General features: G+C 42.2%; 1 protein-coding gene across 2 annotated transcripts in view; it reads left to right on the top strand.

Annotated features, from left to right (window-relative positions):
• ATP8B1 (ATPase phospholipid transporting 8B1) overlaps positions 1–26,534 on the top strand; it is a 546,944-nt gene that overhangs the window by 115,018 nt on the left and 405,392 nt on the right. For both annotated transcript variants that reach the window (XM_085630200.1, XM_085630201.1), the window contains exon 2: positions 18,128–18,384. In XM_085630200.1, the coding sequence (XP_085486326.1) occupies positions 18,156–18,384 (229 nt within the window). In that variant the 5' untranslated portion in view covers positions 18,128–18,155. The remainder of the gene's footprint in view (positions 1–18,127; positions 18,385–26,534) is intronic.

Here is a 26,534-nt window from a genome sequence, read left to right as displayed (position 1 = left end):
TTGACTAAATCAACTCCATCAACCTTTGGATAAGAAAATAGTTTTAATACTCCTTGACCATTCTGCCCTTACATTATGGCAGACCATAGAATTCTTCTGAAGAAGCTGGATAACTGGGTGGTAGTGTCTGGTCTGAGTCTGGCATGGGTCCAGTCTTTACTCGCAAACTCCTGCACGCTGCAGCACTCAGCCACCTGACCATTAAGACTTCTACCTCACCCACCACCCGAACGGTACATGGGCCTTCCCTCCCGAAAAAGGTCCTCGCACAAACCAATTTGTATACGACTCCTATATAATCCGTTTTAATGCCAATAATGTGATACTATATTCTCAGACTTTTAATTCGCCATGATTCAATATGTATAATGTTTTTCTTTGACTGATTTCACCATTACTTATGTTGTAAAGCACTCTGATACCATCGGGTCTGGCTAGCGCTATATAAAACTCCTAAATAAATCATTTACCCGCCAATAGACAAAACAAATTTGGATAGGTTGAGTCTATGTGTCCTCATTACCAGTGTCATGATGTGTTCCCTTGGGTTATCGCTGTCTTGCCTCTTCCCCCAAATCAACAAAGGCCCCCTCAATGAGGTACTTCTACCATATCAAGTGAACTTCAAAATATCTGCCCAAATTAATTTCTGGTTGGAGAAGCAGTCACGGGGGTTAGGACAAAGTTAGCTGAAACCTGAACCATGTGTTTTACTGGATGAAGACTAGTTTTCTCTGCATAAATGGAGCTAAAACAGAGTTTATGATAATGGCTGTGGCAGAGCTCAGTTCCACTGCAATTAATTAATCTCATAGGTCTTGGAAAACCTACATCTGTATCACTTAAAGTAGTCTGCGGATTATCTTTGACTCTGAGCTCTCAGTACACCATTGTTGTCAAAGTTTATATTAAGTTACAATAAACTGACCTCTAAGGGAGCTTCTAAAAACTCTGATTATGGAAGACCTCGATTACTTCAATGTCCATCTCAGAGGGTCTCACAAAGCAATTGGTTGTCAGTTATAAGGGCTACTTAACCAGGCAGACACATTGTTCCTTAATCTCTGCAACTATCACCCTAGTAAATGAGCACTGAAAATGTCCACTGGCTCCCTGTGGACTCAGGGAGAAGTTCAGGTTGTCTGTTATGTCCACAAAGTCTGTTGGAGGCAATGACCCAAATAATCTGCCAAAAGGACCCACCCACACCAACCATTATTCATCAAACAGGAATCTACATTCAGTGACTGCATACTTAATTAGTAGACAAACCTTTAAAATTCATGCAGTTTATTAGGAGTTCATATTCCCCAACGGTGTAATGTCCCTAGTCTGAATCTGGATGCCGCACCAAATGATGAATCATTTGAGTACTTCATTTTTTCAAGCTTTCATTCACTTCGATGCAGTCTGAGTTTCAACTGTTGACCACTGAACAGGTTTCCCACTGCACCCATCAGAAACTAACTCCTTGTTGCCATATGAGCTGTCATGGCGCAAAGATCTCAGTTCGGTGTTACTTTAATGGTAGATGTTTCCTCTGGGATCCATACTCTTTATCCCTATTCATCTTATCACAACATTCTTTATTGTTAAGAGTCCTTACCTATGCGGTCTTCGTTCCCATGTTTTGTAAAAGGGTTTGTTTATCCCTATTTAAAATCATGGTAGTGGGCCGTGGCTGTAGGAGACCAGGGATGCACCAGAAAACCAGGCCTGGGTTACCAAAGTCCTCCCTTTCAACCCTGCCAGTTACCAACTTGCCACCAAACCCTTCCCCGCGGGTCAAAATTACACCTGAGGAATTGTGAAAGTACCACACAAGAGTCCACATTCGTGGATTGTGTTTTTGATCAGTCTACACAACTAGTGGTAAAAATGTTACACTTGGCTTTTTCAGATTTCACTTGTGCACCACAGAATTGGCTAAACACCCCAGATCACATATTTAAGATGAGAGTAATGCTCCATGATTAGTTTCGTTATTCACAGCTGAAGACCATTCTTACTGTAAAGATACTATTTGTTCGTGAATGTCCTCTATGTAGCAAACCAGGACTTTTCTTCACCAGAAAACTTCTTTATCAAAAAACAACTTACTGTTGGATTTAGCATTTGAGTTGTTTTTCCATTTAAATCTTGTTAAATATCAGGCATGCCCCTTCCTTAAAGACAAATCGGCAGTGCTACATGAAGCTTCTAATTCCTGAAGGAGCTGGTGAAACAGAAGCTGAGGAGAAGGGATGTTGTTATGCAAGTCATTGATCCCATGTCCCTGACTCTGAGCCAAAAATGTCTTTTGACTGACCTTAGCCGGCTCTGCTGACCTTAGCCGGCTCTGCTGACCTTACCCAGCTTTACTTACCAACTATTACTAGCACCTGCTAGTTTACTAATGTGATAACCCCTGCTCCAGGCAGCCCTTACTATAGGCATGATCTATCCTGACTGGAGACTGCAGTACTGTGAAGCTGCCATCCTGTAGTCTTGGCAAATCATGTTATTTAATATTTGATACTTTTAGGGTCTTCAGAGGAGAGTCACAAATCATGTGAGTCATTTAGTTGGCCCAAAAATCAAATAAAGAGAATGTATTTACTCATAAAATGATGGATGAGCTATGTGGTGCAGTAATGGGAACCCATATATTGAAAAGCGTCATGCAGTGCAACACGCTATACCAAAACTAAAAAAAATAAGATACAAACAAAAATGTATTTTGAGCCATATTGGTGACCTTCATGTCGAGTTCATTCGCTGCTTTCTGCCCATCCTTCAGTGCTGTCAGAAGCCAGAGCCAAAGGCTATCAGTGAAAAAGCATCCTTGTGATGTATGTAAAAATTAGCAATGTTATGGATATATAGATAGCCCTGCTGCCCTCTGGATGAAGATAGAACAACATTTGTGCATTTGTGCGTAAAGGCCTTGTTCTAGGCATTTTGATAATGTTTTGCGAAGTCAGATATGTAAACAGAAGTAGTTTCAGAAAATCGAATCCAACATTGTCATTCGCGCTAATATGTGCAAAAGGTCACAGCAGAAATGTTATTGTGAAAAACGGGACAATGTAAGAAATGAGCCGCTTCGCTACATGTGCCTAACCCGGGCACATAACAAACATGTCTTGTACAGTTACGGTTCGTTGCCTGTCCCTATAAGCTCTCAGAAGCCATACACAAAGGTCATCGTATCTTCAGGGATACTGTGCATGGAACCAAGGTAGCCTTCCATTGAATCAACTTGATGCTCTTGGCATCCCCTTCTGGGAAGAACTCATGGGCCCTACACAGTTTGGGCTTTATCCATCTGAACACGGCATGGTAGTGGGCACCTGTCTCTATTCACTGAACGCTCTAACACATTTTTCTCCACTTTCTCATTCACACTAGAACATTCTAGCCACCAGCTAGGTTGCATGCTCTCGTCGGGCACGTTGGCAGCCTGAAACCACCCATGCAGTCCATTCCATACCATCCGTTGGCATAGGATACATTATCGGCTTAACCCACCTCCATAGGTCTTGCAAAGCGGTGCCACCTAAGATTGAGCAGTATACTCAGCACGCACTCGCCTCCAAGTGACAACATCCATGTACTTATTTATAGCAAGAGCACGCTACACCGCATTCTTTCTGATATGCACCTTTTAAGGTTTGGCACGTTGTTTACTTATTGGTGTTGATGAGTACTCTATATTATCGAACACGCATGTGCGCTGGACGCAGGGGTGCTGTAGCACCCCCCCCAAATTAAGAATACTGGAGTTCAGAAGGTGAATGATTGCTGCTTATTCTTTTATCATGAAAACAGATTGGAGTTTACGTTTCTTTCTCGAACTGTGAAGCTAGAGAGTTTTGTAAGATGAGATATCTGATAATCTTGTTGGGGTACAGGAAGTGTGAAAGGAAAGGTTGTAGGATGTCAGTGTTTTCCTAACACAACCACATTTTAAAAAACGGTTAATTAACTGCACACATATTTCAAATTTTATCAGCAGTTAGAAATGCAAAAATGAAACGCATTGTTTTGTAATTCTGGAGTGCAATGAAAACAAAGATTTTAATAGGTTCACAACATTTCAAGACACTTTACTTGCTGATGTGTAACCGAGAAGTATTCGTTGAAAGCCGATTTTCACATGGTATCGTTTGTGCGCTGTGGTTTTCAGTAAAACTGCATGTCGGTGCAAATTTTGTCGCCATTTCATTCGAAAATCTGCAGTCTGTATGCTCCAAAATGCACCCCCAGCTGCATGCCACACACGCCATTGCCGCGCCCCTCCTGAATGGGCGTGGCTCATTTGCTACACTTCTTGTGGAGGCTTGGGTTTTGCACAGTCCCTGTGACCTCCGTGATGTACCACTCTGGAAATTGTTCCAGCACCTCAGTGAACATGGTTGTATTATACAGTTTTTTGTAAAAGTTAGTTTGGTGATCTGTAGGTTGACTTATTGCTGAAATACCCAAAGATTCAGTGACCCTAAACACACTTGCTCCTGTAGTATGTGTGCTTTCACCTTACTATAAAACAAGGAGAGGACATTCGGTTTAACTCCTTGGATGGAAACACATTTACAAGGTCCGTTTTAATTTTCTGTGGTCACCACGCATTGAAATACTCTTTTGTTTGTGTTCAGTGGTGCCTAAGCGTTTTAATCTTGGCTCGTTGCACAAAAGTTGCTTTGTGAGCGTGTTCCTTGTCTTCATTTCTTTTGTGTGCCAGTGAATTGCCAGGTTACACAGGTGCCAAGCGCTGATTAGATTATTTAAATTAGCAATGCTGATTACTACCTGGCTTTCAGGGAGCAGTGTGGTTGTAGGCTTTAATGAGTCCTTGCAGAGTACAGTAAAGAGACCTAATCTACTCCTTTCCACGGTCTCTCAATCAGCATCCTGTAGTAGAGAAGCGGGCGGTAGTCGCTGCTCCCTCCTATTAATTCAGGATTACTGCATGGCCCAAGGGGTTTAAGAGCAAACATTTCAAAATGTATGGTTTCTCGATTCTTCAAACCTTATTTACTGTTTTCAACATCTCAATTATATATCATGTATGAATATGCATTTTTACTTTAAGGCAAGGTTACTAGTGTTTCGTAGGCACGGGCTGCCTGTTAATTCATACAAATCTGGCTATTTTGTTCAGTAACCACATGCATTCAATAGCTCTATAAAACTATTGACCTTTTTTTCGTCTTTTTAAATCAATCTGTGACAAGGAATCTGAGGATAGTGGTAAATACAGCTGTTCGGTTATATTATGGGCAAAGCACTAGGTTTAACTGTGCAGTGACCCGCCTGCACCTTCCACCAGGTCTTCTTAGGAAGCTGACAGCGTCCCATAGGGCTATATATAAGCCCACTGTGAGTTTGACCATGTAGCTCGCCACCCACAGCACCACAATATATATACAAAACTCGTGATCAAGTAGCGGAAGGCTCCGAAACGCATTGGGACGTTGGTGTGGTGGAAATTAACAGTTTATACTGGAGCCGCAGTACTGAGGTTTTTTTCGTAACTGGAGTGGATTTGGATCCGGTCGAACCTTACAGGCATTTTCGATATGGGGATATATATATATATATATATATATATATATATCACCACAACTCGCCCACAATCCGTATACTGGAAAGACGAGGCGAACCCAAATTCTGTGAATGAAGATTTATTTCGTGCCCAGCACCACCGCCATTACGCGTTTCAGCTCCACAAGAGCCTTGATCACATGATACACCACATGATTGTCATTACACCTTTTAAAGAGACAATACACTAAAAGGGACGGCGTATTCTGCCGCGTCATAGTAATAGACATAGAAAACATCTTTGACTGATGCATCGTGATTCCCTTAATAACTGTATAAATACAAGTTTGTTATTTTTGAAAATACCGTTTTTTTGTAGTATAAACATTGTACTACATGTGCAAAATACTGCTAAGTGCAAAAAAGTGCAAGTGTTATGGTCTGAATACCAAACGCAATACATGGTCAAATGAGATCTAAATAAATAAATAAATATATAAATATATTCATAAAAAATTCATATATGGTTAAAAGACAGGATTAAAAAACAGGGTTTAAATAAACACTCCTATTTTTTTTATATAAAAAAATCCTAATACATATAGTAGTGGTTTTAAAGAAACCATCTATATATAACCTTATTGACACATGATTGAAGACAAGCTACATTGTTGTATTATTGGTTTCCATAATGGATAATTGCACATAGCGAAACACTAGTAGCACATTAAAACTAGAATCTACCTGGTGTCATCTTTAAATGGTGTAGGGTAACCTAAAAGTGCAAAATTGTGCTATAAATAACGTGAATCATAAAATTGTATGTGTAAAGAAAAAGAAAATCTTAAATTATCATAGGTTAAAAGGAACAGAGAAAAGAGGGAGCGCTAGTGATTCAGTGGTCAATAGACAGCAGGATTGAATGTTAATAAAATCAGTATATCATAGGTGAGTAAAAAAATCCTCACTAAAATTCAATCCATTTGGAATCTTACTGTCTAATTGGATTATGTATCGTGTTTCAAGTTTTCTTAACAAAGAGTCACGATTACCACCTCTCCTTAAAGGAGGGACTGAGTCAATCAAAAAATATTTGAGTTCACTAGATCTCCTAGAATGTGTTTCATCAAAATGACGTGCTACTGGATAACTAGAGTCACCATGGTTGATGGCTCGAATATGCTGCAGAATTCTTTTATGTGCTTGCAGTTTTGTACTGCCCACGTAGCGTAAGCCACATGGGCATTCCAGTACATAAATAACAAATTCTGTTTTGCAAGTGAGTTTTTTATCAATTCTAGTCATCCTGTCACTCCATGGTGTGGTGTACTCAGTTTTGTTAATCCCGTGTTTACATGCCTTGCAACTAGCACACTTAATGAAACCTTTACTAGTGGATAACCACGATGTGTTGTCTACCAATTCAGGGCTGCTACTGACCAATTGGTCCCTCATAGAGCGTGCCTTTCTAAAGGTCAAATTGGGTGATCAACACAAGGTGTCCCCCAAAATTGGCTCACTTTTGACCAACGCCCAATTTCTAGTTACAATTCTTCTTATAGTATGCTGTTGTTGACTATATGTCAGAATTAATCTAGGAGATTCTGAGGTATTAGGGTCAATAATCTGATCCCTGGATGGGTTTTTGGTTAGTGCCTTAGTCCTGCCCTGATTATTGGCTTTAGATATAGCTGTATCTATCATTTTCGTGGTATATCCCCGATTCAAGAACCGTTCTCGGCATTCTGATTGTGCCTTGAAACAATCCAAATCAGTGGTACATATTCTTCTGATGCGCAGCATCTCCCCAAAGGGGATACTGTGAATCAGGTGTGCAGGGTGATGACTAGTTGCATGTAGAAGGGAGTTTCCAGCAGTCATTTTCCTATGGAGTCTAGAGTGTAGGTGGTTATCAAGGACAAATAGCTCAACATCAAGGAAACAAATACTATTGCAACTTATTTGACCTGAAAATTCAAGATTCAAATCATTGCTGTTGATGTCCTCAATAAATTGGAGAGCCCCAATCTCCGGGCCCTTCCAAATGATCAAGAGATGGTCAATGTACCTGTACCAACGGATTATGTGGTTGCGAACAACCTCTTGAAACGATGCCATGAGGACCCGCTCCTCCCAAAGTCCCATATGCAAACAAGCATAGCTCGGGGTGAAACAGGCCCCCATCGCAACGCCTTTAATCTGCTGGTAGACAATTTTTTGAAATAAAAAGTAGTTGTTTTCTAGGCACATAGAAATAATTGACATCAGCATTTTGTTGTGTTCAGTGAAACAGCTTTAAGTCCGTCTCTATGGTTGATGCTAGTATATAGCGAAGAGACATCCAAAGAGATGAGCAGATAATCATCATGCCATACAACATCCTCCAACTTGCACAGGAGATCACCCGTATCTAAGATAAATGAGGGTAACTGTCTCATAAAATCTTGTAGAAAAAAATCCACATATTTACTTGCATTTTCTAAGATACTATTGCGGGCTGATATGATTGGCCTCCCGGGTGGTATAAGGGCGTTTTTGTGAACCTTTGGTATAAAGTACAAGACTGGCATGACAGGGTTGTCATTTTTAAGAAACCGGAATTCATCCAATGTTGGTAGTCCCTTGCTTTTCCATGCCAGTAGATTTGAATAGAATACTTTCCAAAAGGCTTTGACCGTGATCATATCACTCCTTCTGTAACAATCAGTTACGTTAAGTTGGTTAAGTGCCTCTGCCATGTACATACTGCGTGGCCAAAGAACGATGTTACCACCCTTGTCTGATTGTCGGATGATTATGTCCTTGTTGCCCTTAAGTTTTTTTATTAGACAATGGTATTGGTTGTCTTGTGAAGTGTACTTCTTTTTGATGGACCCCTGCTTTTTATACAGACATTTCAGTTCCTGTGTGACCTTATCATGGAATAGGTCGATATTGTCCTTGATCATGATGGGGCAAAATGTTGATTTGGGTTTGAATGTTGTTAAAGCCCCAACATCCCGTCGCATTGTTTCTTGGCTGAATGATGATATACAATCACCAGACTCTTGTTGCAGATCATATATATATATATATATATATATATATATATATATATATATATATATATATATATATATATATATATATATATATATATATATATATATATATATATATATTCACTTAAAAAACCATATGTTTCACACGTTATAGTTAGTAGGACATTTCACTCATGAAAACCAATGAAATTCCCCCGTTATAGTTAGTGCAGGCAACTATAACTCACGCGACCGCAATCCTCTGCTGATGACGTCAGATATTACATCACTGTATTTAGACACCTATTTACCCATGTCTTCTTCCATTAATTTTTAGCTATACATATATTACAAAAAAATTTTTTTCAGAAACACATGTCATCAGTGATGTAATATGTGATAGTTATAGTTGCCTGCACTAACTATAACGGGGGAATTTCGTTGGTTTTTCACGAGTGAAATGTCCTAACTATAACATGTGTGAAACCTATGGTTTTTTCAGTGAATTTGTACGGTTTTTTTAAATGCTAAGTTATGTATTTTTTTTTTTTTTTTTGCCGTGCGCGCATTCGGCTATTTTTCGAAAAAAAAATTAAAATTTTTGCCCTTGGGGGTCCTTCTGAGACCCCCTGACAAAGGCTAGGGGGTCAGGAACTGTCCGCCCTGCCCCCTTTGCACGTTCTCCACCTTTGTTTTTCACCCCCTCAGACTGCGAGAGACAAAATGGCGGCCGACACTTCCTGGTTTCGACCGATTCGAATGTTTACTAAGATCTAACCAATCAGAATCGCGCTCGCGCACGGCGGCGTGCGCGTACGGTAAGCTTACGGTACGCGCTCGGAGCGCGCCTACAGATGTATATATTGATTTAAATGCTATTTTCTCAGGAAATACTGAACAGATTTACACGAGACCTTCAAAAGGCACATCCCTGACCTGAGGGCTACCTCTCTGCATGGGGAAAACGTGTTTTGGGACCCCCCCCCCTTTTTCTCAGCCCCCGCTTGACGAATCCCCCCCAAGACTTTCAGGGAAGGAGCGGAGCGCCCCACCTATTTTGAAAATTTTGCGAGGATTCGTCAATCGGCGCCAAAGTTATTCCAAATAGAATGTTGCGGGTTTCCTATGGAAACACGGTCCTAACTATCTACTGGCGACCGCCAGTAGATTATATATATATATATATATATATATATATATATATATATATATATATATATATATATATATATATATATATATATATATATATATATATATATATATAAACACTCTACCGTGATCAGGAACTACGGTTCGAAACGCGTAGGAGACAGTCACGAACTGAATAAACAACTTTAAATCATCAAGAGGTGTGCCGTGTACTTTATCTTTGAGCAAAATATATATATATATATATATATATATATATATATATATATATATATATATATATATATATATATATATATATATATATATATATATACTTCTCTCTCGCTTCTCCCTCAATCCTGGGGTTCGTCGCAACAAAGGAAAGCACGGCACCACAGAGAACACTTAATTAGTGTTTATTCAGCAAATAAACATCAGGAACACGCACAAAAGGACGGTCGACGCGTTTCGGCACTCAGCCTTCAACTGGACCATAGAGTCCTAATGTCCAGAGTGTCTTTTAAAGAAAACATTTACAAAAAATAGTAGAAAGTGAAAACATACTGTTCGTGAATTACATCGTCGATCAAGGTATGTTATTTCAAGGTAAATGAAAATTTTAGATCAAAGAGAACCACAATCATTCATCCTCCATGGTAATTGCTGATAATTTAGATAATTTTTAAGGATTATTGCAATTGATATGAAATAATTTTGAATTGGAGATAAATCACAATCGCGGTAAAGTACCTTTAGACTGTGAGGGAGTCAATTAGATTTAGGCAATTGTAAATAATGAAGTCCTGCTAACGATTAAATGTTCACATAGTGAGTCATCATAATTTTTTACCAAACACTAATGATTTTCTGAAAGGAATTTTCTCATAAAGTATGTGTGTCAGTAGACAAAGTTAATTAGTTGTCAAGAATTCATAACGTTACCAACCTAGAGTCATCTAAAGACAAATTCCAACTGTTGCAATATCAAATTCATATGTCTATGTCAGCAGTAATCAGAGGAGGGATAAGTAAAGAGATACTGTGAAAACAATTAACGATTGAATATATATATATATATATATATATATATATATATATATATAATTATTTTTTTTTATTTAGGGAGTTTTTTCAATTTTTGTTGGCTTTCAAATTAGCCTCAGTAATAGAAAGAGGATTAGTTCCCTATTTGACAATATTGAACTTTTATGGACCGTTTTTAGCTCTGTTAATTGCATTTCAGCTAAAGTTAATTTGGTCTCAGGGACTTTTTGTATTGTCGCCTCATTATAAAGCTTGTCCAGATTCGCGACTGTGCTACAGAACGACTCTGGTGTGTTAATTATTCAAAGAGCTTTCTCTTACTCCTTTGTTTAGAGCACGAATAACAAACATTTTAGATGTCTTCCCTTTTCGTTACCTTGGGTCTTGCTCATCCATAATCAGTGCTATTGCGTAGGTTAGTGAGATTGGTGAACCTCCTGCTTGGTTAGGATGTTTTGGAGAGCCAAGGAGGCTTTAGACCGGGTTTCTAGACTTATGTTCTTAGAATCTCATACTCCTTCCTAATACTTCTTGAAATGAGTGCTTCTCACCAATATTGAAGAAGATAGAAGGGCAGGCAGTAGTGATCCAACCAGTCGTTTGGGATTGGCATCTCATACTTGAGTAGCCCTTTCATTGCATTATTAGATCCAAAACGGATACCTTTTTATGATTAGGTGGATTGAGTACGTTTGTATCTGTCTGCGATTCTGCCACTTCAGAAACACGGATAACATTGTGGTATCCCCAGTGTTTATCAAAGCCCCTTAGCAAGACTTGGTTGGGAGAAGAGGGCTAGTTATTGTTATTTCTGCAAAGAGGAAAAGGATGATTGGGATTAGTGAACCTTCAGGATCTTGCATATGATTGAGTTTCCCAAATTAGTTGTCACTTACTCACTAGTTTCCTCTCTGATCTTGTCTAATGATTGAGTAGCCCTTCTTGATGAATAGGTCTACTGCGTCCTGAAGCCTAGCTTCTGTTAAAAATTGTATGTCTAAGTCTGTTAGTGATTTTTCGCAATCCTTAGTTAATGACTAGAAGCTGATTTACAGATGTGCAAGAAACCATTTCAAATGGATTGCCTTGTTTCATCTCATTTGTATTGGTTCAGTCTCCATTTTAATCAGATATTGTTTACATTGCGGCTCTTTTCAGGAGGGATCTGAACTAACTTACTTTACCCTACTATAAGGATTTTCAAGACTCCTTGCAGTGTACTAGTTGCTGCTTCCATTTTATTCCTGTAGTAGAGACTATATTTTATTCATAAGTATGGTGCATTTTTGTTTGCACGTGCCTCTGTTAATATGAGATTCAGACTTGTGGTTCAGCCTAGTGAGTGCTAGATGAAGGAGACTGGATGTGAAAGTTTTCAGTTGAGGCAGGGGCAATCCAAGTGAGGTTAAAATCTTCTGGCAGAGATTTCGCATTAGCTGGCAGTGCGTCCCTTTTAGAGGCATGCTGCACTAAGTATTGAGATTAATTAAAACATACAGTAGTTGTATGTATATAAGGTGGGGCATGGGTCCTGAAAAGGAGTCTTATTTTCCGAGGCTCCTGTGTTTTGGAATAATAATTCGGTATTAGGACAAGATAGGAGCAGAAGGGATTTGGAATGATCCTTGAGCATGTATAATCAAGTCCGTTAGTAGACCAGTGAGTTCAGTTTGTTAAGCTGACCAGCTTATCGGGGGAAGGCTTGTAGGGATTTATAATACCTGTGGTGGATGAAGAGGGAAAGGGTGCCTGAGAAGGGGTTGAAAGGAATTTGGTCTCTGATGGCCTGTGCTATATTCGATGCAATAGAGGAACAAGAGCAGTTGTGAAAGCCTACGTTCTGGGTTTACGGCTGCTGAGACCATGTTCTTGCTTTTATGATGGCCCATGAGTAGTTTTGAAGTTGCTTTGCTTGAAGTAGGGAGGAAAGGTTGGGCTGCCCTACATACAATGGTAGGGGTTTGTGAGTGAATTAGTGTCTATATTAAGACTGAGGTATGTGGAAGGTTCTTGAATGCCATGTGTGTAGAAGAGAAACAAAATGGTCTTCTAATTTCTGTACATTATCGTAAACTTGGATCGAGGTTTTTGAATTTCTATATATATATTTTCTTCTGCTTAGATGGAAGCAGAAGGTACACGGGCTAGTTCCCATCTATGGGGAATTTGTGACTTAGAGGCCCTTAGAGAATCTGTAAAGGTCTCAAGCAAGATTGTGATGGTGTTGGTCCGTAATATAGTCCATTATCTGATTGCTTTTAGGGGGGAAAAAGTCCTACTGCTTTGAGGGTCTCGGAAGTCTTCCAGCAACGTGTGTTGTATAGTTTAGTGGCAACTGCTGAAATGTAAGAAGTGTGAAATATTTTAAGAGTGGGGATTTGCTTTAAGAGCTGCTGAGATTTATGATGGTTTGCTTTTCCGGTCATGGTGGTACTGAGGGATCAAGTATAAAAAATTCCCAAGAGTGAAGTGAGAACAGTTTCTCTGATCGCTTCATTCCAGGTATATACCTTATAAACACACTTGTGACAACTCAACAACACTATCCAATAATTTCCCCATGTCCAACTAGCAAGCTGCCCACCTTTCTGGGTCAGCTGTCCAATAACCCAAATACTGAAACAAGACGAAGATAGTCCCATAATTAATCCACTTAGTCCAGAATTCAAGCTTCAGACGTCTTGAGAAAGGTTTGCAATAAAAAAAATTGCCTTTATTCTTAAAATATTTAGCTCATACAGCACAAGCTTCCTCTGGGTTTTTAGTCTAAACATGTTGTCCAAGAAGCTTGTTCATTGTTCATACATCAGTCAAATTGCCTCTATTGGCACAATTTAATGGAATGTCCTTAAGATCAGTACATAACTATGCTACATAACTAAGGAGTGTTTATCATGCGAACCTCAAATCACCATTCTGTTTCCCACCATGTAAACAAACATGGCAATCCGAACATAGAGGGCTATCCATGTACATACAATAGTCTGAGAAACCACAATGTTTCAAATACATGGGCTTAAAAAATGGTTTAAAATTTGCCTTCCAGTATTTTTGACAGCCACATCTTTGAGACATTGGGGCTTCCTGGACTGTTGTAGTCTCCTCATAGATGACCCTCTACGCCTGATTGCCTTGTTTATTGATCAGATAGTGAAGCATCCCCTAATTGCCCATACAGGAGGTAGACGTAGGAAGCGAGGTAAAGTTAGAGTTTACAAAAAAATACTTGTAGGAGGTGGCTTTAATTGTATTGACGATCTGGATTGTGATAGATCGCACCCACCCCTGATAGATTCTTTGGTCTATCGACTTGCTAGGCAATTAAAAGGTTGGGACTCATGGAGATGTTCACATCCGGACTCTGGGGATTTCTCACAATACTTAGGGATGCATGATCTACATGTGCATCTGGATACATGTGTGTGTGCCCCCTGGTTGTGCATAGTGAGGTACGAAATGTTGAGTACTTATGCAGGATGGTCTCAGATCCTAATCCAGTTCTGCTATCGTTTGGGTGGAATCGATAGTGGCCCCCGATACCAGATTGGCGTTTGTGGATGGAGACCTTGGAGTGTTTTGCATTTTTCCACACTATCGGAGAAATTGTGCAGAACTACTTCCTAGATAATGAGACTTCGACAACATCTCCTTTGATGTGTTCAAAGCTGTCATTCAGAGGCATTGTATAACAAACAGTGGGGGATTTACTAATCTCCGAAATAGAAGCTTTCAAATCCTTGAGGTGGACTCAGAGGATGGCAAAATCATCTATACACATGAGGGTGTCAATAGTAGATTTAGGGACTATTGTAAAGTGTTATGTGCACCCCTCTAGTGTTGCATACTGTATTTCGGAGTGTCTCCTGTGATGAAATGAGAGGACTAGGTGGAGATATTACCATTCAGAAAGTGCACGCCTCTATAAAACATATGGCTAGAAGGAAGGTTCCTAGGACGGATGGACGTCCAGTAGAAGTTTGTGCAGTTTATGCTGAGAAGTTGGCACCGATATTACTTACCTTCTACTCTGCAGCCCGAGAGGTGGGATGTTTGACCTCCACAACAGTGGAGGCATTGGTAATCCGCTGTTTAAAACCAGGAAGGCCTCCTGAGGATATACAGGCATAGCACCCTTGTCTAAGATTAATTTAGATTACAAAATCCTTAGTAGGATCCTGTCAACAAGCCTGCTACCATTAATGCCCAAGTTAATACACACAGATCAATCGGTTCATCCCATGGGAAATACAGCACACAGTATCAGGAAGGTCCTGGCGATTATGGAAGTCAAAATTGAAGGGAACGACAAAGTGGCAATAGACATAGAATAAGCCCACAATACTCTTTGCTGGCATTTTCTTTGAGGTGCTAAATAAAATGGGGATTGAGCTGGGCTTTGTCCAATGGACTAAACTCCCGTATTCAATCCTTCATACCAGAGTCCAGACTGTTACATATTTTTCAGAAAAATGTGTGGTGGGAGGAGGAGCGCGGCAAGGCTGCCCCCTCGCCTCATTATTTGCTATTGCAGTTGAACCACTTGCTTGAAGCACAAGAGCTGATGGGGTTTGCAAGGGACAGGGCATTGTGCATTACTCAGCTCTCTATGCAGAGGATCTGTTGTTGTTTCCTAAAGATGCAAATGTAGATTTGTCACGTGTTAAACCTGTTTAAACATTTTGGGCAAGCATCTGGTCTATGCTTTATTTGGAGTAAATCTCACCCGTTTCCATTACTAAAAGATGAGGATCTATGGGGCTTACATGGGAGGGAACATGCCTAAAATATCTTGGGGTAAGATTGTAACGTAAACCTCTGACCTATTGGAGGGTAACATTGGTGTGGCCATTAGAAGTCTCAGCTCATGTGTAGAGTTCTGAAGACCCTGCCGCTATCGGCTGCAGGACGTATTGCGGTGCAAAGATGGATTTCTTAGATCTGCCAAGTACAAAAATATTACAGGATTTATTGACTTTGCCATGGTGCTTGCATAACGCGGGATTGCTATTCATGGGAAAGCTAGTATGATCCCCAGGGTTGAAAAATGGAAGAAGTTGATTTGGTAGGTAGGCTATGAGAGCGCTGTGTTACAAAGAGAAGTAAGGAAAGGAAGGGTATCAATTAACTGGGCTGAAGCATGGGGTAATTTATTCGAATGTCTTGAAGATCCTGACACAGTGGATGTATCTGGAGAGGAATGTACATAAAAGTAATTTAATAGAGAATAGGCAGTAGCACATTTTGAAAATGTATATCTGGAATGGAGAATATGTAATGGCAAATTCTGAAAATGTATACTTTGAGGTGAGAGGTGTGTAGACTACAATTGTAACACCGTGATGCATTATGTGATAGGAGCACGACCTTAAGAGGTTACGTTATTGGTTAACAGTGGTAGAATTTGTAGTGAGGTTTGTGATCTTTGTATCTTGATCAAATTATTTGAGAAATGTCTGTTTTGTCGAATAAATTGTTTAAAAAAAAGGTTGGCAAAAAGGGGACCGGGTACTGCCTGTGTGTGTTCTGTTTTTTCGGTACTTGCAATAGAGTGTGATCTTGTGGACCGTAAAGCAGAGTCCTATATTGCTGGAAGAATCTCAGATAGATACTCCTGCACATTATCACATTGGGGATCTCTGCCAGAGACTTCTTCGGTGTGGTAACATATTAACTGTTCCAATTAGCCTAAGAGTTAATTTAATTAGTGTAAAGTTTGCAGACTCTTTTTAGTCAAATGCGTATACTATCTGTAAAGAAAGAACAAAAACTGAACCATAAAAAAATCTTCGATTATCGAATTAGAAAAGGAGCTGGGAAAATTGAATGGCAGTTAATGAATATAGAATGACCTTCCTGCTAGTCACCGAGAAAGGATGGAAATAGTTGTATAGTCCTTCTCTTTCTAACAAGTCAGGCAGATTGGGCAAGCAAAATGACCATGCTATAGTCTGTTTTTAGTGTCATCTGCAGGTAGACACCATGTCCATATCCTGAGTGCACATCAAACGGTGGAGAGAACCTCCATGGCATTCCCCATCAAAGTCTGAGTTCATTGCTTAGGGGGGCGGGAAGGGAGGGTTAGATAGATCTGAGTTGTGTTGGAGGTCGCAGCCCTTGAGAGCTGCGATCATGCGATGACACATACCCCCTCACCCAGGTCCATGGCGTACGAGGTAGTGGGCTCTCACCAAGGATGCAATCTACTTCCTCCAGGTACAGATGGAGAAATGAGGTGGGCAAAGGCCTGCCATAGAGAGTCACAGGCACACCATTTGAGCTTCAGCTGCCTTTAGATGCGGCAAGTCCCCCCTTTGGGAACCATTACAGATAGTGGAGGGGTCTTGGAGCGTTCTTAGTTAATCCCTCACAAAGCCCTTACAGAGTAAGGTGCAAATGTAGATCATCTCATGAGTGGTACATGAACAGACCTACATCCTGTGTTTTTTACTTGAGGAGAACAAATACTCACCTAATGTGAATTGTCCCAACAAGGGACATGACCCTGTGCAGAGCAGGGCTTCTTTATCAAAGTGTGGATGCTTCACACGTTCACCTTTTTGGTATTTTAAAAGATGTGATGAGCTTCTTTGGTGATAGAAGTGTACGGAGACTGTAACACAAATGGCACTGTGGACGGTTTGGGCAGGGTTGTCATCTTAGTGCAGTGCTGCCCCATCCCATTAGTTTCAATATCCATGTGATCCAATCAGACCTACGAAGCATGAAAGGTATCCTCACCAAATTCTCATTGCAATAGAGATATTTTTTTCTCCATATTTGAACCATTCTTTTTCTGTAGCTAGGACTTTGAAAAAAGTCATCCTGTTTCTTTTCTGTAATTTTAGACATATTGATGCCAGCACGTTTTTAATTGCGGTCAAGACAAACAGCCATAGGTTTTGTAGTGTGCATTAAGTAAAACTTACTGCCTTATACATTCTTAAAATGGCCTCTCACCATGTTGTCCTGTGTTGTGATGTTATCTAGAGTATCACAGGTTTCTTTCTTCTTGCATACATTATTGCTGACTTATGTAAAGAGATAATAAAAAAGAAAATATTTGATTAAGCGTAGAGTACATGTTCTGCATCATGGAGGTTTTTCGTTATCGATTTACGTTTGACAATTTAGCTGCAAGCTTATTGCAACCACATCCTGCTTTAAATAGAATGTCTATGTATATTTTAAATATGTTTGCTTAACTTATTATAATAGTATTTAAAGTGTTTTTTGGCTTTACCTGCGTATTGCTCAATAAACTGTAAAATCTATAGATGCCAATATTGAGTCTGTAAATATTTAACGTGATGCATTTTTGCACTATGTTCAGCCCAAAATATATCCTCAAACAGTAGTTAGTATGATTCGCAGAGCTAACTGGTTCTTTTTGTTACATTTGAAAGGTCTTCACCAACCCGAAGCCCATCAGATATGGACCGGGACTTCAGCGATCCAAAAATGGACCCGGATTTCAGGGATTCAAATATGGACCGGGACTTCGATGCAACATTTGATGAGGAATCCCAAGAGCCCAACGATGAGGTGATGCCATATAGTGATGATGAAACGGAGGATGAGTTGGACAGACCGGAGTCTGCTGAGCCTGGACAGAATGAGGCCAACACGAAGACCGAAGAGCGCCAGAAGACTCTGACTAGAGGTATGTGAAGGACCCATCTATTCTTGAATGCGGAGTGCCAGGGAAGGCATGTGTTGTAAATTGTGTGTGTGAAAGACGTTACTTATCTCCAATTGGAACAGGGTTATTACTACAGTATGAGCAGCTATGGTTTGACTCCTCCACAAATAGCCTCAGGGGCATTGATGTCATTTAGGGGTGGCAGCTGTGACCCCTGGCTTGTTTCATGCGTCTCCCTGGCTTGTTTCTTGCGTTCCCCCCCCCCCCCCGGCTTGTTTCTTGCGTCCCCCCCCCCGGCTTGTTTCTTGCGTCCCCCCCGTCTTGTTTCATGCGTCCCCCCCCCGGCTTGTTTCATGCGTCCCCCCCCCCGGCTTGTTTCATGCGTCCCCCCCCCCCGGCTTGTTTCATGCGTCCCCCCCCCGGCTTGTTTCTTGCGTCCCCCCCGGCTTGTTTCTTGCGTCCCCCCCCCCCGGCTTGTTTCATGCGTCCCCCCCCCCCGGCTTGTTTCTTGCGTCCCCCCCCCCCCGGCTTGTTTCTTGCGTCCCCCCCCCGGCTTGTTGCTTGCGTCCCCCCCCCGGCTTGTTGCTTGCGTCCCCCCCCCCGGCTTGTTGCTTGCGTCCCCCCCCCCCACCCCCGGCTTGTTGCTTGCGTCCCCCCCCCCCCCCCGGCTTGTTGCTTGCGTCCCCCCCCGGCTTGTTGCTTGCGTTCCCCTTTTTGAAGCAAATCCATGGTTGACTGGAGTCCCCTGGTGTTGGTTTCAATGCCCCATGAGGTTGCATCACTTCTTACTAAATATTAAATATTAAGATAGTACAGCTCGGTTTTGAAAGTTGAATGAAGTTTGTGGTTTCATTTTCGAGTTAGTTGGCCTCACTGTTAACACTCGGCAACACCTACTGCAATTTAATCAGCGAGGCAGCAGAAATCTAACTGATAGATGAAGGTGAGCAGAGGTCGGGCCTGCTGCTCCGTTCTTTCAGCAGTGGTGCGGTAGTATTCTAGAAGTATGGCGTTTTGTCCATGCGCTGACCGACATCGTGGGCATCGTTGTTTATGGAAGTCCGAGAATGAACCCCAAAAAGGAGCAGAGTGTACTTGCACGTTTGCTTTGAGACGATTTAAATTAATTTGTTTACTAGTTAATAACCGAATCAGAGAGACTACTGCTGCCACAAGTCTGGAAGCAAATACATTAGTGCACCTTAACTTAGTCATTTTTTAAGTGACGTTTCCTTAAGTGCTGAAAAGCTATTTAGATTGTTGTTGTTGTTTAGATATCTGTGAGAGACTGATTATCGGGATTTGGGTGGAGCGTCAAAATGAGAACTTATGGAGCAATTCTATTAAGCAATTGAAGTAAATACGTTTCTATGTGCCGGTTTAAGGGGCCGGGCAGGGTGGGGGAAGGTGATGCGTCTTGCCGTAAGTGCACTGTTCAGACTGCCAGCACTTGATTGGAAGTAAAGCAAAATGTGAATGAGCTGCAAAGCTCTCCAGTTGTCCCATGACTTGCAGGAGTAATTCACCCAGTCCTGGTGTTGTGTTTTACTTTCATACCTCTGCATTTAAAATGGGGGAAGATTAGCAACTAGTCACAGAATGCTGAGCTAAACGCAGGACTTGTGCGCTTCCAGCTCCAAAGGACGACTCCATAGTTCTAACTCCCACAGCTTCGGGTTTTCAAGGAACTGCACGTATATTTGTGCGGTTTTCTGGTTCGGTTTTCTGGTTCTTCACATGAGATATTCACATATTTAGGTCAAATTAGATGCATGTTACAGCACTGTGAGATGCAACAGTTCTGGATTTATTAGTGCTGCTGTCTGGATGTTAAAATCACAACCTAGTTTGACAGCCCTTCAATGTATTAATAGAAAGGAGCCACAATGTGATGGCGATGGACCATGCTGATACTCGAGCCCTTCTACCCATAGAACCCTTTCACCCATAGAACCCTTTCACCCATAGAACCCTTTCACCCATAGAACCCTTTCACCCATAGAACCCTTTCACCCATAGAACCCTTTCACCCATAGAACCCTTTCACCCATAGAACCCTTTCACCCATAGAACCATTTTACCCATAGGCGGGGAATTGACAGTTACCAGTTGCAAAGGGCCAGCTCTTGTCAATGCTTAGTTACATTTCGCCCTCGAAGCTGAGGGTGGGAATGCTCTGCGCTGTGTGCTTGTTCCCATGCTGAAACTGGATCAGAACTGCCACAGGGGAACTAGAGTTTCATCAGGTGCACATCCCAGTGCATTTCTCTATAAATCAGAAATGCGTAAGATTCTACACTAATCTCATCCATGTCACACCCTATGATTACAATTTTTTTGTGGGACAAGATCCTGTGCACACCATGCATTTTGCTCCTGTGTAAACTATGCTGATAATTTACGCATGCGCAAAATGAAACCACTTTTTTTGTATTTATCTAGAGTAGCATAGTTAAGGTACAAAGAGTCTACAGACAACAGGTAAGGGGCTGGGCATAAGAGTGCACGAGCCATTAGTACACACGAGAGAGGAATCCAAGTACATAGGTTATAGGAGGCTTTTTATTAACAGATGAAAGGGGGTGAGATGGGGTTAGCTCCACATAAAAAGTAGGTGCACATTGGTAATGGAGGCATAGTGCACATGGACCTTCGAGTCATTGGCGCTTATAGGTTAGCAGGAGTTATATACAGTCAAGTGGGGTGAAGTGCCCACAGGATAGACGAGGTCTATGTGAGAGGGGGTAGGTGACTCAAACAAAACCAGTATGTCCAATTTAGGTGAGTTGCTTGGGTGTGGCTCTGTGCAAACCGGTTAGAAAGGCTAGGTTCACACACATCAGAGCCATCAGGATACACCGTTTAAGGCTGGACATGTTTTGGGTCAGGGAATTCTATGTGCAGACACTTGAGTAATGTTATATGGATGCAGATGACACCAGTAGTTACAAGTAAGAGATCTAGGCACACCCAGGTGAGATGAGGCTAGGTGAACACAGGTGAGATTATGACGTACAAGTACACACTTGAGAATGAGGCCGTACATATACAATGGTAATATTTGGCTTAGTGAGTGCAGGTGACATATGTGCACATAACGGCTAAAGTGTATAGGTGCACATATGTGAGATTTTTATTTTTTTTGCCACAAAATGAAGACAAAAAAATGCCGCTGCCTAAACGTGATGACCGTAAGCTTGAAATCAAACTTTTAATTAAAGATCTAAAAGACCTAAAAGCTGCTGTAATTTAGCACGTGTTGTAACATGCTGATAAATCGATTAATGAACTGTAGCCGTGCAATAAATGAGCACATTGCTATAAAGGTCTCATTACTACAAAGGACTGTTTATTTATAGTGGAAAAAGTTCAGAAGTTCTTTTTACAATTGTAATTCTGCTCTGTTGTCTATTCACGTTGTCTGCTGGCTCTGGTGCCAGGTTTTGACGTTCGACCTAAAGTGTACTAACTTATTACAGTAGAGTTACTTTGTAATTTTATTATTACTGGTTACTTGTGACGTACCAACTGCAAGATATGTGGGATAAAGTATGACCTGCTGTACATTATAAGGATATTGCAAGCCACAGGAGAGTTCTATAATCATATAAAGTAATGAGGCTGAAGGCAAGGATATAGCTAGTCACCTCGGAGTTCCTTGGCCTTATAAGGCCATGGAACTCTAAGGTGACAAGCTATAACCTTTTAAGTCAGAGGGTATTTTATTTCTCATAATACATGGTCACACCTTCACTCCTCAAACAAACCACTTGAATTCTTGGTCTCCAACTCTTTCACGTGAAAATGAAAGTATGGTTGCAGGTAGGAAAGAATAAAAGTGAAATCTGTAGTGCGAAATTTAACACCCCAAAAAACAGTAATTTGTTGCAAAAATATTAGAATTCATTTATTATAGGTCCGATTAATCCATTCTATAGCTTGGAAGGTGAACAAACATCCGGAGAGCTTCTATGTTTCCTATGATACCTATGGAATATGAAACAACAAACTTCCCATACATATCTCCTTTCTGCAGATCATTGTTCATTTTATAACAAAAAATAAGAAGGAAAAGCCACTTCTTTTGTTATTCAAGCTATAGCTGTATTACCTGCCTTTCACATTGCTGCTCGCTCTGTCAGCAGGCATTATGGAATCACTTGTATAATATCTTATTAAAATAGAGCAGCCATTATTACAGATGATTAGAGACATCGCAACTCTACTGCAACACGAAATTGGAGACCTCATTTTTTTTATAACCCTTTTTTACTGAAAGTTTTAGTTCATTTTCAAACAGTACATAACATTGTTTTACAGAGGTTGCAGAAAGGTGAATGGAATAGTGTGTAAAAAACAGCTATCGTCACTCATGTTTTGATGAATGTTTCAAGTCTCTAGGTAAGAGGGACCGGCTTCTATACAGGGACTGTAGCTTCACAAGTATTATAAGAAAATACACAGTTTAAAAATATATTGCAGGCCTCCATGTATCATATAGCACTGTGTAGGCGTTTGCAAAACACCTATGATCCCAGAGTTTTAACCTCGTTTCTGCAGTTCTTGGATTGCAGGTTTACCCACCCATCTACAAAGATTTTACTGACAATAGGTTCTGTCTCTTCTGTGCCCCTGGTGACGCCACTTAGGGCTGTGCTCTTTAACATATAGGCTAGGCAAGAGCAGGCGTGGATGATATTTCTTTGATATGACCCATCTTTGAGGCCTTAATGAAAGTCCGTTTTAGTCTGAATCTCTAAGCCCCGACTGTTCAATTCTTGTTTGAAGTAGTTGATACTTCAGGCATTTTTTGTTAGAATAATACCAAGACACATCTTTCCACTATAAAACACTAATGCAGTAGGAGCAATTAGATGAGTACTCAAACCTGTTGATGTCCCACATGTAAATATTCCTCTAAAAGTTCTTACTCTGTTTTAAAAGCCTTGTGGTGTTCGAGCTGATGGCTGGTTGTCTCCAGGTACAAGTAAAGAGTACCCTAAAGAACTACATTTTCTGGGTAGTTTGTTAATCAGATGGCCTCCTATATTTAGACTAGATTAGACTAAAGAGTAATGGGTTAATTATAGGACGTACACTTTTAAAGAAACCTAGGTCAGGTATAATTAGATGAAGGTATCCCATTTGTAGAAAAAAGGTCCTTGGGTTACTTCATTAACATGAGCAACAACGCAGAGATTAGAGTTCATAATCGCCCCAGGATCCATTACTTTGTAGGTGGCCCACGCTCTTTAGGCCATGTTGGGTACAGGTTGTCATTGGCTCAGTTTCCACAAACTGTTAGCTCAGTTTTATACATGCTTAGCTTGAAGTAGTTAGTTAGCCTTTCAAAGGCAATGTCCTGTGTTGCGGGAATTGAGAAATGGTGGATTTCCAGGTACTGGCGTGATCTGCAGATCATTAGTGCGCTTGAGTAGAAGAGGTGAGGTGGCGTGCAGGCGGAGCCTTTGGGACTCTGGTTCGGAGGGGAAAGATAATTGGGAGAAAAGGGAAAGTGATATGATAAGTTTCGTAGAGAGGAAGAGACAATCCACTAAAGGACAATACCCCATACTCCTAGGTTTTCCAGTCTCCAGTAGTGCAGCATGATGCTCCGATTACTTACCGGTAATCTTCATTACTCCGAGTATAGTCTTCCTCGCCACATGACTAACCTGGTTTCCGCTGGGCTCCGCGTTTTTGCTTCCGGCTTCTGCATTCTCGGCTGTTTTCCCGGTTTCCACCCGGCGGTGGAACAGAGCTGGTCCTATTTGTCCCTTGTTTTTGATTTCCTTCAGTAATATTATGCATTTCGGTGTCCCGGTGTGACAACAGACGGGGTAATTACAGTCCTCTGTATGTCTTCTACACGTCAGTGGCTCTGTTCTCGAAAGGACCTATTTAATGTTTGTCCTATTTTGGTACCTGACTGTCGGTGCAGGATATGTTACTGTCCTGTAACTGTGCTGGGATACAAGAGTCACTCTGGCCTACTGGTTGAGGTCTTAGACTCTTACTCTGATGATTAGGTGTTCAAACCTTGCTCTTTCCATGTCACTGTTTGCTCAGCCTAATGTGTAAGCAATGGTATTTCCTTCAGTAAGGTTGGGAAATATTTTTCATCGTTGTTTTTGGGGTCTTTATGTCCCTGGACGCTATGGCGGGAACGACGTATTCTTAGTGTGTGTTGTTTCATGTGTAGATTGGCACCGCTTTACTGGGCTGGGTTTGTGCTTGCCTCACGGCATTCGTAGTTGTTGCTGGGGATTTTTTCTCCTTCTGGAGGTGCACTCTACTCTTGGGTTCTCTTGTGGTTCTGGGTCTACCCTGCTTCTTGGCACATCTGCCGGCTCTGTGGTATAGTGCATCTGCTGCAGGGGCCTGGCTTAACCCTCTTGCTCTCCAGTGCGATCCCGGCTGGGCCTCTCTGCCTTTTTCCTCCTGAGGTCGTTACATTGAGTGCCGTTCCGTTGGGTCTCTGTATCAGTCTGTCGTTCAGTGCCGGGTGTCCCTGTTCGGGGTGTTCACGCTTTACTGTTACACTTGTCCGTTCCCTCTGGTGTGCTCAGCGTATCGCTGTTTGGGGACCTTCCTGGGCCTACGGCCATCCTGCCCTGAATGCGCCTGTTCTCGGATGTTCGACATGTACGGGCCTGGTTAGTCCCTGGATGGGTGGCCGCCTGGGGATACCTGTTGCTGTGGGCTTGATATAGTGCTCCGCGCTTCTGGTGGTGCTGTGTCACTTGCTGTTACTTATTCTAGTCTCTTCTTTTGCCCCTTGGCCCTATGGGGTCTTGTCCGGGTGTTTTTTCTGGCGTTTAGCGGTGTTTCGCTGCCCTGCGGCTTAGTTTGGTTTGCTGTATTCATCCCATGTTTCTCCTTCCCTTCCGGGGTTTTGGCAGGCGGTCCTTCTGTCCTGTTCCAGCCTGCGCTCCTTGGTTGTGCTGGTTCTGGTCTGATCGTTCCCTGGTGGTATGTTCTCCGGGGGTGTACTGTGCTCCCTGGCTCGGCAGGCGACTCTTGTGCCCCCTTCCTGACAATGCTTATCCTCGCTTCCTGGGGGTTGGGCCCTCTGTTGCCTCTCCTCCCTTCCTGGGTGGCCTCTGTCGCGGTTTCTGGGGTCCGACCTCCTGCCGGGCCGCTCCGGTTTTCGGCCAGTGGGCTCCTCTGCTCCTATCTGTGGTGCCGTGGCTCTTTGGTTGTTCTACTCCCTTTGGAGGGGGTACCTGCTTGGTCGGGACTGGGGGTCGGCACACGCCTCTGTTGGGGTGTGAGTTTTGGCCTGTTCTTGCGGGGTCGCTTTTGGCGGTCTCGTTGGTCTTGTTCCTGCGGGTCCTGTTCATCCGGTTCCAGTTTTATGTGGGGCTTTGGTGTCCCCACCCCCCTGTTTTCTGGTGTTCTGGTTTTGGGTTGCGTTCCTCCTGATGCCGGTCCCCCTTCAACTGGTTACGTTTGGCCCCCGACTGTTCAGTTTGGGGCGGTTTGCCTTGGTGGGGGTTTCGCCGGTTCCCTTGGGTGTCCCTTCCGCTCTGACTCCGGGTTGGCCAGTGGTCTTTCTGTTCTGGCCCTATGGCTAGGCCCCCCCCCTTAGAGCACCTGCTCTTGTCCATTCTCTGAAAGTTCCGCGAGGTATGGCCTGGTTGGTTCCTGGATGGGGGGAAGGGGGCCTCCATTCAATTTCACCGTCCCGGGTGTCGGAGGCTCTTTGCCGCCCTGTGGGGCGTGCTTGTTTTCCCGGTCTATACTAGGTAGGTCGGTTCGCCTATTGGCGGGTTTCCCGTCTGACTTCTGTTGCCCGTTCCTTGGTTGTTCTGGGTTTTTGCACCGGCCCTACGGGAAGAGTCACTCTGGCCTACTGGTTGAGGTCTACGACACTTACTCTGAAGATTAGGTGTTCAATCCCTGGTCTTGCACTTTCACTTGGTGCTATCTCTGGGCGGTTTTTCTCCTACCTAGGTCTCCGGGGGTTGCTGGGCCTTTGGCCTTACCCCCATGAGTGCTTCATTCTTTTCTGTCTCGGTTGTTGAGCTGGGCCTGGGTGCTTCTCCTGCTGTGGTTGATGGACTTGGAAGCTGTTGCTCTTTGGTCTGTGTTCTGCCTCGGTTGGCACGGGTTTTGTGTCCTGCCCCGGCCTTCTGCTTTTTGTTCCTGCAGGGCTTTTGGGCTCGGTG

Source organism: Triturus cristatus, chromosome 2_1 (genome assembly GCF_964204655.1).
Source record: "Triturus cristatus chromosome 2_1, aTriCri1.1, whole genome shotgun sequence".
Classification (NCBI taxonomy): domain Eukaryota; kingdom Metazoa; phylum Chordata; class Amphibia; order Caudata; family Salamandridae; genus Triturus; species Triturus cristatus.
The sequence above is the reverse complement of the archived record's forward strand: the minus strand, read 5'-3'. Positions and strand labels throughout refer to the sequence as shown.